The 14,202-nt window shown below is 37.2% G+C and overlaps 1 protein-coding gene across 1 annotated transcript in view; it reads left to right on the forward strand.

The window, feature by feature from the left end:
- The window catches only part of LOC150083144 (intraflagellar transport protein 38-like), a 239,424-nt gene that overhangs the window by 37,707 nt on the left and 187,515 nt on the right, over window positions 1-14,202 (forward strand). The window contains exons 2-3 of the mRNA XM_090377844.1: window positions 5,509-5,620; window positions 13,621-13,705. Of these exons, the coding sequence (XP_090233970.1) occupies window positions 5,509-5,620; window positions 13,621-13,705 (197 nt within the window). The remainder of the gene's footprint in view (window positions 1-5,508; window positions 5,621-13,620; window positions 13,706-14,202) is intronic.

Here is a 14,202-nt window from a genome sequence, read left to right on the forward strand (position 1 = left end):
GATTTTTAGATAGAAGAGAGAATTTGCAAGATCATGAATAACCAGTCATCCAGTATCCATGAAAGCTCATGAAAATGTGGACCAGGTAAGGTCATTGATTAAAAGTGACCATTGTTTAAGAATTGTCATTAGAATGGTTGCGTCAGAACTCATTATGGACAAAGAAGAAGTTGAACAAATTTTAACTGAAATTTGAGGCATGAGAAAAGTGTGTGCCAAGATGGTGCCAAAAATTTGAATGAAGTTACTGTTATAGTAGGGTTTTAGGAGCATCAGCAACTAAGGCCATATTGCTCCATGAATTGTGTTCTGTGCTAAATTTTCTGTTTGCTGGATGAAAATCTCATGTTTCTAGAGAAAAAACTGGAAATGCTTGCCTGAGACTAACTTACTCAGCCACTTTATGAAAAAGACCCATAAAAATTCATCATATCATTGACGGAACTTGAACTCAGGTCTTTTCCACCTGGTGTGGGGAGGATGGCAATTCTTCCAACTGTGCTCCCCATGAGGGCTTTGAATGAAGATCAAAGAATGAGAAGATCCAAATTTGTAATGATGTTTTGAAAAAAAATTAAAGATCCAAACTTTCTGAATACTATAATTACTTATTATGAAAGTTGGCCCTTCCAGTATGACCCAGAAACTAAAAGGCAGTCAAAGCAATGTCAAAATCAAAAACATGCTTCTTGTCAAACAAGAATGTCAAAATCAAAAACATGCTTCTTGTTTTCTTCGATATTAAAAGATTTATTATTATACATCTCACTGAAATCCAGACTGTTAATCAAACATACTACATTGGAGTTCTGACAAGGCTGCATGAAAAAATTTGAAGGAAGAGATCTGAATTGTGGAAGGATGATGGATGCTCCAGCTTGCAATGCACTCTCTGTTCACCAATTTATAACCAAAAAACAAATTCCTGTGTGTGAACATACACCTTACTTGCCAGACCTAGCCCCTTATGACTTTTTATTCTTATCTAAAGTGAAAAGTGTACTTGAGGGAACCCAATTTCAGTCCATAGAAGGCATTCAGAAAAAAATGACTGAACTGTTAAAAAGGTTTACAGAATGAGTGTGACTTGTATTATTATTAGCATTAGCAAAGGCACTTGATGCAAGAAAGCAAGCTTTAGCATCAGCCAAAAAAAAAATAAATAAATAAAAACCCTTGTTTCACCCATCCACTTGCTCCAAATGTTTATCAAGTCCTGCTTTGAATCTATTTAAGCTATCAACTTCTACAATGACAAATGGAAGTTTGTTCCAGCAATAAACCACCCACTGGCTAACTTATGCACATCTGTCCTACTTATGCACATCTGTCCTACAACTGTCTTTCCTCAATTTGAATTTATGCCCTCTCAGGCGATTATTCTGAGCAAGAGTAAGAACCCATCAGCATTGAGCATGCGCAAACCATTCAAGGCTTTATGCACCTTAATAAGATCACCTTGGAGGTACCTAGTCTCCAGACACTGTAATTTGTAAAACTTAAGCCTTTCTTCATAAGGGCAACCCTTTGTTCCATTCACTAATCTTGTTGCCCCTCTCTGTACTCGTTCCAGCAGCTCTACATCCTTCTTAAAATGAGGCCTCCAGACTTGTATACAGTACTCAAGGTGTGGCCTGACCATTGCCTTATACAAGGGAATAATCACCTTATCCCTGCTAGAAAAATTCTTGTATATCATTGACAAGACACCATGAGCTACTCTTGCAGACCGTCTGCACTGCTCAGAAGATTTCATATCTGCCTGCACAATTAACCCCAGGTCCTTTTCACTCTCTACCACTGTCAGTGTAGTACCCAGGGGAGAAGAACATCTCTTCATCATAGAAGAGCAAAATTATAAAGCTTTTACATCTTTCACACAGAAAGTTTTCGAAATGCGCAGAGCAATTTCAGCCCCCCAGCAATTAAACAATAATCAATAGTAAAATTGCCCAAGTTTCCCACCATGCCCAGATGATGACTTAAAAACTGTTAGGATAGCAGTATTCTGCACCCTGACAGAAACCTGATATAACAAAACTCCCCATGACTACCATGCCATGTGTAGGAACCTGGGGCCCCAAACCAATGTAGGGGAGGGGGATGGGAATGCATGCAGAGAAAGTGAATGGGAGTGAGCAGAAGAGCAAATGTAATTGGCCGAAAGAATACAAAGTTAAAAATAACTTACATTACTTTATATATACTGTACCAACAAACATTTACAAACCACATAAACACTATCACTGCATTCTCCCCTGGCCTGCAAAAAAAAAAACCTTGCAGCTAGGCCTGCACCACAACTGAAGAATAACAGTAAGTTGCGGTGCCCAGAGAGTGCAGTGCAGAAAGAAAGAGTCGAATAAATGAGATGAGAGCTAGAAGAATGAATAAAAGTGCAAGCGTGAGAGAAAAGAACACAAACCACAAATGCTAAGTTAAGTACACACTAACCCTGGTTTTAATTAGTATTTAAATTTACGCTACCCATCATTGCATCCCCTCCTGGTGCGTGAGAAAAAGATGAATGAGTTGAGTGAAATAAAAAAAAAAATATATAAAAAAAATTAAAAAAAAAAAGAATGCAAGTAGAGTGAGAATGCACATTACGAATGAAGTAAATGTGTGTGTCTCCCCCCCCGTTCACCTGGTAGGTTCCCCACTGCCAGCTAACATATCCCACCCCCAGAGCGGGATGGGCAGCTGGACCTTCATACCAGATTCGACACTCCTTGGACAAGACACCGACGAAGACATTCTGCGGCTTTGCTGCCAACACGCCATTGGCGATCCGAACTGGGTACTCTAACCTGGTTCCCTTTAAAACCCCATCCCCAGGCAGGGAATGGAGGAGACGGATCTCTGTCTCCTCTCCTCCCTGCCTACCCCCCCAGGTGCCTCCGTAGCCAGGTGGGAAGGAGCAGCAGTGCGTAGCACACGTTTCTTGATTAGACCGGGGTTCGAGCCCGTCACCACCAAATACGGAGGATGCGGAAAGGTCAGGGAATGACCACCGCATATTCCCGGAGCAATATGGCCTTAGTTGCTAATGCTCCTAAAAACCAAACAACAACAGCCTACCCCCCATATTTCGCCTGGTGGGGCTCGCCTCCACTGACATCTTTGGGGATGCCTACTCTATCCGTCCCTATTCTTCTATCTGTTTCCTCCCCAGTCTTCAATCTCCCCCCCCTCTCTCTCACTAAATCGACCAAGTACACCCCTTAACAATGCTGCCAAATTATAACCAACGTCTAAATTCTACCAGTTTTGTGCAAATCTCTAAGATATCTAACACGCAGCTTTTATCTAGCGTTACATGTCTAAATTTAATAACATCAAAATTTTGCCCGACCTATTTGGCCTTTAACACATCTCTTTAGTGTTCAACCCTAACCAGCGATTTCCTAACAGCAATCCCATTAAGCATTAATGTCAAATGCATAAACTTTTTATTTTATTTTATTTTATTTTTTTTAAATAGGCCCTAGCCACTGAAATCCCAGGAAACTAGGTGGCAGGACCTGCCAGAGCAAATTGTTGTGATACTGGATACACCCGGCTAGCCTCCACGTGGCAGGGTATGGGCAACGTCGGGCCCCACTAGGGGCCTGGCGGCCAATAAGCCGGATAAACAATGGGCACAACATATCACACTGCACAGACACGACCCACACATTTTCAAGTCTCTGGCTTGGCAGTGTACTGTCCTCGATACAGCGAAACACACGCGGAGATGGGAGAAATCCCAGGTGCCGTCTGACACGAACATACCTTATACCTGTCAGTGTAGTACACACAGTTGATATGTTACTCTAGGGTTACTGCTTCCCATATGTAATACTTTACATTTGTTAAACTTTATTTGCCACCTCTCAGCCCATCCGCTCAACTTTTTCTAGATCCTGTTGCAGCAGTGTACTGTCATTTGTGTCATTAACAATCCTGCCGACCTCTGTATCATCTGCAAACTTGGACATTATGCCTGATATACCATCATCAGTATCATTAATGAGTACAGAAAACAATAATGGACCCAACACGAACCATGGGGGACTCCACTAATAACATTAGTCCATGAAGAGCAGTGTCCATTGTATACTACTCTCTGTCTTCTCACACTCAACCATCCCTTTATCCATAGCAGCAATTTGCCTCCAATACCACACTGCTCCAATTTGTGCAGCAGCCTTCCATGTGCAACAGTATCAAAAGCCTTCCTAAGATCCAAATATATGATATCAAAATTATTCTTTGCATCCAGTTCCTTTGTGACTACATCATAGTATCCAATCAAATTAGTCAGACAAGACTTCCTCTTAACAAACCCATGCTGTGTCCGAGCTATAACTGAAGTCTTGTCTGGATGATCCTGCGATGCTTCTTTAACCAGTGCCTCCATTAATTTCCCTGGAACAGAAGTTAAACTAACAAGTCTGTAATTACCTGTGTCTCCCTTTGATCCTCCTTTGTGGATTGGGATCACATTTGCACATCTCCAGTCCATGGGTACCTCCCCTGAGTCCAGGGAAGCTCTCATAAATATTGCTAAGGGTTTGCTTACTTCCTTTGCCAACTCCTTTAATATAACTGGATAGATTCCATCCACCCCAGGTGCTTTCTTATGTTTATCTTCAACAATTTCTCCTCCACTTTACTCTCAGTTATTACACGATTATCTAGCTTACTGCCAGAGTTGAATACACCTCTGGCATTCCCCTCCCTGAATAACTCCTCATGTGTGAGTGTAGATGCAAAATATTCATTTAGTTTGTTAGCTACCTGAGCAGGATCATCAACAGTTGAACCATCGATATCAAGTGGACCAATCTGGTTCATCCCCTTCCTTCTAGAGTTTACATAAGTAAAGAACTCTGCTGTTTTTCTTTGCATCCTTTGCCAAAGATTTCTCGTAATCTGCCTTCGCCTGCCTAACCTCCTTTGTAACTTGGTTACAGACCAGTTTATATATATCATAGGCTTCTGTGTCACATGTTAATTTATATGTATCCCATGCATTTTTCTTCTCTGCCATATGTCTAATTAGTTCATCTGACATCCATTTAGGCCTAAATCGTGAACAATATTTCTTTGTTGGTATGAAAAACCTAGTAGATAAGCTTATGCAGAATTCTCATTTCAAGAAGGGAGGATTACATTTAATATATACTGAATGAGAATGATTTTCTTTCTTAAGAATTATTGGAATAAGGTGTATCAGTATTGGCAGTTAACTATATCAAAATTCTGTACAATAAGAGCAATAAATCTCTTTATTTTTTTTCTCTTTAGAAATGTAGATGCTTTTTATAATTAAACTACAAAAGTATAAAATATTTTTTTCCAATTTTTTTTTATTTTTTATTATTATATTTCTGTTTTATTATATTACAGCTTAAAAATAAAAATTACACATTAAGAAAAAAAAATATATATATTTTTTTTTTAAATGAATAACTAGGGACCATTATATTGATATATTTTATAATTTTGTGATTCAAATTTTAGACTTTACAGAGATGATGAGAGCTCTTGGATATCCAAGATTAATATCAATGGAAAATTTCAGGAATCCAAATTTCCTTCTGGTTGCAGAAATACTTCAGTGGTTGGTGAAAAGGTATGGATATCATAATGCATCCCTCCTAATCAATAATAATTAGATTTTCCCAGCAAATTGTTAAAATGAATATATTCCATTAAATGATATTGTTTGTTTAGGCAGCATACTTTTTATAGTCTCTCTTATATGTTATACCACCATTTATCAGTTGATTTTTTGCTCTGAGGCTTGTCCGATTTAGCATATTGCTGCTCATAACCCTTATTGTTTTCAGTGACTCTTCTATCATTGGACCTTATTGCACTTTTTACTCATCTGCTATAACAAGGCTGTAATGGCTTTTATTACTATTATTATTAATGGAATATGATGCAAGGAAGCAAGCTTATAAAGCATCGGTCCAAAAAAAAAAAAAAGAAAGAAAGAACCTCCCACATCACTTGTCTTCCCCTCCAATAATTTGTCTATCAAAAGGTGAGGCTGTCCTTGAATTTATTCAAACTGCCCACTTCCAACAACACCAGATGGAAGTTTGTTCCAACAGTCAACTACCCGCTGGCTGTAGGCAAACCTCCTGAAACCTGTCCTGCAACCATCCTTCCTCAATTGGAATTTATGCCCTCTTGTGTATATAGTCTGTTAAAGTCATCCTGAATGAGCTCTGCTTGACACTGATCAAAATGAAAAGGACCTGGGTGTAATTGTGTAGTCTAATTTGAAGTTCTCTGAGCAGTGCAGACAGGCTACCATGGAATTTTGTCAATGATATATAGGAAGTTCACTAGCAGGGATAAGGAGATGATTATCCCATTGTTCCAAACTGGGGTCTGTATATTAGTTCTAGTGGGTCGTGAAACGGACCCCTCTGGAACTGGTTATTCGTTCTATGTATAGCAAACTGATGTTAAATAAAGTTATTATTACATATATTTACGTAAAAATAAGAATAAAGTTGAGTTGTTTTAAACATAAAACTTTGAATTTTCTTTTTAGAAAACACATGCACACACGCATAAATAAATAAATATATATATTGTAGCCTGAATTGTGTTGGGGTTACAACCTCCGATTCATATCATCCCCATCCCTATTTGAAATTTAACAAATGTCGTAATAAGCTCTGCCTTACATGTCCATATATGAATCCCCAGCATGATTCTAATAGTACTGATGTACATATTTTCTGCAAATGCAGCAGTGTGATTTACCTGCAATATGAAATATGTGGGACAAACTGGTAATAAACTTCACCTTAGGCTGAATCTACATAGATCAAATATAGAGAATTACAATAACCACAATAACCTTAACACTTCTGAACAAGAAATAGAGTACAATCATACTGTTTTACCAACATATATATTTTCATACTAGCACAAATACCTGACCCTATTTCCAGAAATAGACAGGAAGAACTATTTATGCTAAAGTTAAAACTCTTTATCCATATGGACTCAATAATAAGTTTAATCATAAAATCATCACAAATAATATTACAGAAATTTGCATATGTGACAAATTCCAAGTCAAAGGTCTTGATAATTCCAGACCTTATAGGAAACACAAACCCAAAAGTACCATTATTTCTATGCATAAATACAAGCTGAGTGACTTTCAACAGACCATCACTGAATGGGATAACAGTCAATTTAATGTACAGCGATTCATGATCTGCTATTCTCTATTAAACATAGCAGAGCCTCCGTAGCCGGGTGGGCAGGAGCATCAGTGCATAGCACACGCTTCTTGATTAGACCGGGGTTTGAGCCCGTGACCACCAAATACGGAGGATGTGGAAAGGTCAGGGAATGACCACCGCATATCCCCGGAGCAATATGGCCTTAGTTGCTAATGCTCCTAAAAAAAAAAACCAAATAACAAATAACAAAAATAACTAAACATAGCATCCTAAAGGCCCTTTACAGGTTCATCCTCACCTTTGACTTCAATTCTAAACACTTACATCACCTTATTACAGACATTTGTAAATTAAATTAAAATCCAGCATTAATATGAATAGCCAAGATAATACTACCATCATATTTAAATATAGTACAGCTGCATTAATAATTTGACGGACCTACTTCCTGCTGGCTGCCAGAATCTGAACATTATATCCAGATTCAGATATGCTAAACCATTTGGACTCATAGCTTGTAATTATAAACATCTAGCCACCAACATGTATAAATTTGCTCTTGAGCCCATTTCCCATGGATTTATTTTCCATCAGTCAAATTTCCAACCTTTTGTTGATGCACACTTTGGTCATATCATAACTGGTAACCTAAATATCATTCCAAACCAGGAATTAAGCATCATCATGTCTTATGGCTTCAAATACAGATTATACTCCAATATCAGCTTCACACTTTGAAAAAAATACAGTTATATCATGATTTTCTCAACTTCTGTTTTAAGCTTTCTTACCATCATAACATCCCCACTGAAGCCTTCCAATTATGGATTAGCTCTACACTAGCTGAGATGCTACATCAATATAAGACATCTAAGTCACATGGGCCACCATCTACTAGATTAAAATTCAATTTTTCCAAATTAAAACAACAGTTGGCAGATTTACACAAGCATTTTGTCATCACTTCAGTGGATAAAGCCTCCTGCAACTATACCATTATCTGTAAGGCCTTGCATTTCCAAACATTAAATGCCGAACTAAATTCCAGTGCCACCTACATGTCTATCTCAATTAATAGCAGTATAATTACTAAGAAATTAATTGCTTTCAGCAAGAAATTTAAACTTAGCATTAATAACTACAAATTTCCTTTTATTTACTTCATACCCAAGTTCCACAAAAGCCCCATAGGTTTCAGGTTCATCACTTCCTGTAAGTACACTTATGCTCATAAGCCTGGCAAAACTTTAGAACTGTTGCTTAAACCTATAATGGGCATCCTTCCTGATAGCAGAATAATTAGTAATAACATAACAATTATTAATGCCCTAAATAATGGCAACATCATTTATGTTCGAACATTTGACTTCAATAGTCTATTGACTAACCAACCTAAAATCAGCCATGAATGAAATTTACAATAACTATAAACATATTATTAGTTGTAATTCTGGATATTGGAACAATCTTATAAACCTTTGCATTTCCAATAATTACATATTTTATAGCAAAACCATATTCTTGCAAACCAAAGGTACCCCCATGGGTAGCCCCACTAGCTGCATCTTAGCTCACCTATACCTATGCTGGTCTGAGACTTCCCTACCCACAGACATAATGATTTACAGATATACAGATGACTTGTTAGTAATTTTTTGATGAATCATGATGCTAAGAAAGCTCCAGATCCCGATGGTATTTCTCCACTTGTTCTCCAAACCTGTGCTCCTGAACTTACCCCTGTTCTTTTCTGCCTTTTTTCACTTTCTTATTCCAAAGGTGTTTTTCCTTCTGCTTGGAAATTTGCTCATATCCAGCCAGTTCCTAAAAAGGGTGACAAATCCCTCCCATACAGTTATCGTCCCATTGCAATTACTTCTACTCTTTCTAAAGTAATGGAGAAATCAATTAACCGCCAACTCTTAAACTGCCTAGAAACTTTCCTAAACCTACCTAAACTACCTTCCGTCTGATCAACGATCACCAGTATGGATTCCGTCAGTGTCGATCCACTGGTGATATTCTGGCTTATGTTACCCATTTATGGACTAATTCAATGGAAAAGTTCGATGAAGCACAAGCAGTTGCTCTTGACACCTCAAAGGCTTTCGATTGTGTTTAGCATAAAGTTCTTCTAAACAAGCTTCCATCTTATGGTTTTCCAACTGTTTTTTGTAATTGATTATCCAGTTTTGTCTCCGATCGCTCACTGAGGGTGATGGTAGATGGCTCTCTGTCTTCTAACTTCTCCACTAATGCCAGTGTTCCCCAAGGTTCAGTTCTATCCCCCACTCTTTTCCTCTTGTATATTAATTGACCATCCATTGACTGGAAATCCTATCCATAGTTTGCCAATTATAGCACATTGGATTCCACTTTACATTTTAAGAAACCTTGTCCTGCTCAATCAGCTTCAACTTCTCAAATATCCGCTACCAATATCTTAAATTCCGATCTCCAGGTAATTCTCCAGTGGGGCAAAGACAACTTAGTTGATTTTAATCCTTCTAAAACTCAGTCTTGTCTTATATCTCGAAAAAAGGATTCTTCTGTTCCCATGTTTATCTTTGGTGACATTCCGATTTCTAGGCAAAAATGATATCTTTTTTGGGGATTACCCTGACTTCTAATCTCTCTTGGCATGAGCACATTATAAATATTGCTTTCTCTGCATCTAAAATACTTGGTTTTCTCTTTCACTCTCAGCGTTACTTTCCTTCCTAACAGCTGTTCACCCTTTACAAATCGCAAATCCGCCCTACCATGGAATATTGTTCCCACATCTGGGGCGGTACCCCCAAAACCTCTCTCAGGCTTCTTGATTCCATTCAGAAGAGGGCAGTTAGGTTAATTAATGATTGATCTCTAACAGAGTCTCTCCACTCGCTGTCTCATAGACGTACTGTTTCTGCTGCATGCCTCTTCTACAGATATTTCCATGGGCACTGTTCTTCTGAATTGGCTTCTATAATTTCTGCTCTCTCTTTCAAAACAGTCCAAACACGTGCCGCCACCAGTTTACATCCATTCACTGTCCAACTTCAAACTCGCAGAACCAACTTTCATCTTCCTCATTTATTCATTCAACTGCCGTTTTCTGGAACAACCTTGCTTCATACATATTTCCTGAAAATTACAGTCTACAGAAGTTCAAGTCCAATGTCAACAAATATCTTCGTTCGTCTTTTCAACCTCCAACCCAAGCAAGGTACTATGTACTATAGGTTCTATACCTCTCGTGTTTGGGGTTACATAAAAAAAAAAATCAACTACCCTACATTTATACAGGACTTTTCTGACATTTATACTCCAGAACTTACCTGGAAAAAACTAATAACAATGATTAGGCAACTAATTACTTAGACTTGGACATCAATATCAATGGACCTCTAGCTGCAATCAACATATATAATAAAAGAGATGCTTTTAACTTCAGTGTTGTTAGTTTCACACATTGGCACTCCTGCATTTCAAAAAAAGTGCATTCAAATATAATAATCTCCCAATGAATCAGAATTGCCACTATTTTCAACAACAACATTCTCTTTTTAGACGACATCGAATTACTCTATAATAAGCTATTCAGTAATAGCTTCCCTTCAGCATTATTTTACCATAATTTGAAGAAAGCACTGAATATCATGAAATTTAAAAACTCATTGATAACAATATTGACATTAACAACATAAGTGTTGGTTGATTTCTTCTTTTTACATTCAGGCCTGTACATAATATATAGTCATATACCCCCTAGCCTCTGTCATATCTCACTGTATAAAAAGCCTATGCCTGTGGATTGGCTAACTACGGGGGATATTTTGTTTTGTTTTGTTTGTCTAGTGTTGCTAACTGTTTTGTCATTTTTATTTTTATTGTTCTTTGTAGACCTTTTGCAGTTGCATATTTGTAAAAACAATACCATTACTGACTTAAACACATGAGGCATATGTCCAGTCCTATGTCTAGGGACTTACTTTAGGTACGGGTTACGCAATCCTGGACTGCCCGAGCACCACTGCATTCCCCCTTCTTCCAATTACTTTTTTCTGTTATACACTATATCTTATATCTCGTGTGGGATTAGGCTGGCCAAAAGCATTATTTGAGATACTATTTTTCTGCTATTACTTCTTTTTTCTACTACAAAGTTTAGAGGCTTTCTATGCTACTTTGTTTGTCTAGTTATCTCTCCCATTTTGCTGGCTCATTTGCCTCATTTGTTTAATTGCCTACTCCCCCGTCACACTTGTACATCCACTTTGGTCAATTCACACCTCCTTTCCCCTCTACTCAAGGTTACTTTAGCCATTATAAATACACTGGGAACTTTCGGCATACGTCTTTGGTTTTCTTTACAGCCCTGTTATGTTCACTTCACTTGGCAGTTTGACAGTAAGTTGTCATATCCTGACTATTCTCTTTCATCCTGATGTTTTGCTTTCTTTGCTAATATTTGGGTAGGGCTGATTGCTATTTTTTCTTTAACCGGAATCATTTTTTAAAAGGTTTTTCTTTAACTGGAATCAATTGGTTTTAAATTTAGCTTTATTTTTACACTTTATTTTAGTATTATTTTGTTTTTGTTTTTTTATTTCTTTTTGGTCTCTGTTGGGTCGGCTACGATGTATATGTTTGCCCGCTTGCTCTGGCTGCTACATATACATCATTACAGAAACACAGACCTTGCTAATTGCTGTGCTTCCTTTGGTTTTGGCTGCCGACCCTTGAAAATGTAGTTAAAATCTTAGGAAATGCAGCATTAAGTACCATTTATATATTTTCATTTAATTTTATTTATATAATTTTATAGGTAATCTGCTTTTATTTTTCAGGCACTTTTAATTTTTTCCATTGTAGCTATACCTGTCAGGTCTATATATATATGTATATATATATTTTTTTTTCTTTTTTTAAATTACATTTAATATATATATATATTTATTTATAGGGGATCCGCAAACTTTATTTGATTTTTGAAGGTCTCAGTAGTTTGAGAACCACTGGTAGAAGCCAATTGTCAGGCCTCATCTCAAGTATTGCACACATAGGTTTGGAGGCCTAATTTCAGGAAGGATGTAGAGCTGCTGGAATGGGTACAGAGAAGGGCAATGAGAATGGTGAGGGGAACAAAGGGGTGCTCTTACAAAGAAAGGCTTCAGTCCTGCAAATGGCAGCATCTGGAGACTAGGCACCTGTGAGGTGATCTGATTGAGATGTTTAAAGCTTTGAATGGCTTGAGCAAACTCGATGCTGATGGAATTCTTCCACTTGCTCAGATTATGCATATGGAGGAGCATAAATTCAAATTTAGGAAGGATGGTTGCAGAATAGATGTGTGGTAGTTTTCCTTCACTTCAGCCAATGGGTGGTTGATTTCTGGAACAAATTTCCATCCACTGTTGTGAAAGTCAGAAGTTTCAAAAAGAAAGCTTTCCTTCTTCTCAAAAACTTTCATTCAGTAACCATTAATTGTTAATTACATTTAACATTTATTAATTTCATTTAATCATTAAGAAAGAAAACTTTCTTGCTCAACAATAAAACCCTTCATTCATTAATTGGTTCTTCTAATTAATGAAAATTGGAGAAATTTTCTTACTCATCAGTGAGAATATAACTCTGTCATCCATTTTACTAATCTCTCTCAGGGCCTTATACACATCAATATTAGGCCTGACGTAGCCCAGTGGTCAGGAGCGAGAGTGCATAATATGCGTTCCTTGAGTGGACCGGGGTTCAAGCCCGTGACTACTAAATACGATAAATATTTGTATTGACGATTTATTTGTATTGATGATTTATGACTTGGTTGTCGTGTCAGAGTATAAATAGAAAAAAAAAATATTGAAGTGTATAAGCCCTCACTCCAAGGTGTGTGATTGATAAGCTCTGCAGACCACATTTTCTAAGCCATTCTTCATTAGGGATAATGCTTAGCCTCCTTCATTGTAGTTCTTCTTTGCACCTTCTACATTTGTTCTGTATCTTTGTTTAGATGCAGCTTCCAGACCTGGTTACAATATTCCAATTATGATCACACCACTGTCATATAGGGAGGGGTGAGTCTTTCTCTGTACTTGCAAAATTCCAGTGAATCAGTCATAGAACCCCCCCTCTTTTCTTGCATGCCGAACTTCATGCCCTCCTCTGTTGTAATACAGTCTTTCTTATCTGATATATCCTTTAACTTTTCCCCTCCCCAGTCTATAAACTGATTCTGGGTTTCTGTTTCCCAAGTGCAGTACTTTGAATTAGGTAGCATTAAACATTATACAGAATAGATTTATTTGTCGTTTATCATGGTAACAGTGGCTTAAAATATATACCAAATTATAAAGTTATTTGATGCTCATTCATTTTATAGATTTGTTTCATTTTGCTTATTCATTAAATGGAATGTTGAATTATATATTTACAGATATGATCCTAATGTTGATATGCCATCTGAAGTCGATACAGAACAAGACCGTGTAATTTTTATAAAGTCTGTTGCTCAGTTCATGGTAGGATTTTTTTACATAGAGATAAAGCATCCTTAAATTCTTAAATATTATTTTAGGAAGGATATTTCAAGTAGTATCATATTTAAATAATAATGATAACTACTGAACATAAAATATAAATTGTATATGTAAACTGGTATGAAATTTGATTACTGTGTGTTACAATGTATCTAGGTGATAAAAAGCACTGTAGTTCTCTAATCTGCTAAATTACTTGGAGTATTACCTCTGACATACTGTCCTCCTCTTCCTGTAACTTACTACTTACTACTAACTTACTAAGAATAGGTGGAAGAGGACCAGGGTATGTCTACCAGGGGCAAAGGTTGATGACCTTGTAGAGCAGATATCATCCTTTAAGGGCATAAAGGGTGATATTGTTGTACATGTTGGCACTAATGATATTAAGAATAGGAGACCAGCGGAATTACTTAACAAGTACAAGTCAATGCTGAAAAAAGGCTGTGAGTTAGGGTTGAATTTGAAAGTGTCTGCAA

The sequence above is a fragment of the Mastigoproctus giganteus genome, chromosome 7, assembly GCF_048544385.1.
Source record: "Mastigoproctus giganteus isolate SK-2022 chromosome 7, ASM4854438v1, whole genome shotgun sequence".
NCBI classification, from domain to species: domain Eukaryota; kingdom Metazoa; phylum Arthropoda; class Arachnida; order Uropygi; family Thelyphonidae; genus Mastigoproctus; species Mastigoproctus giganteus.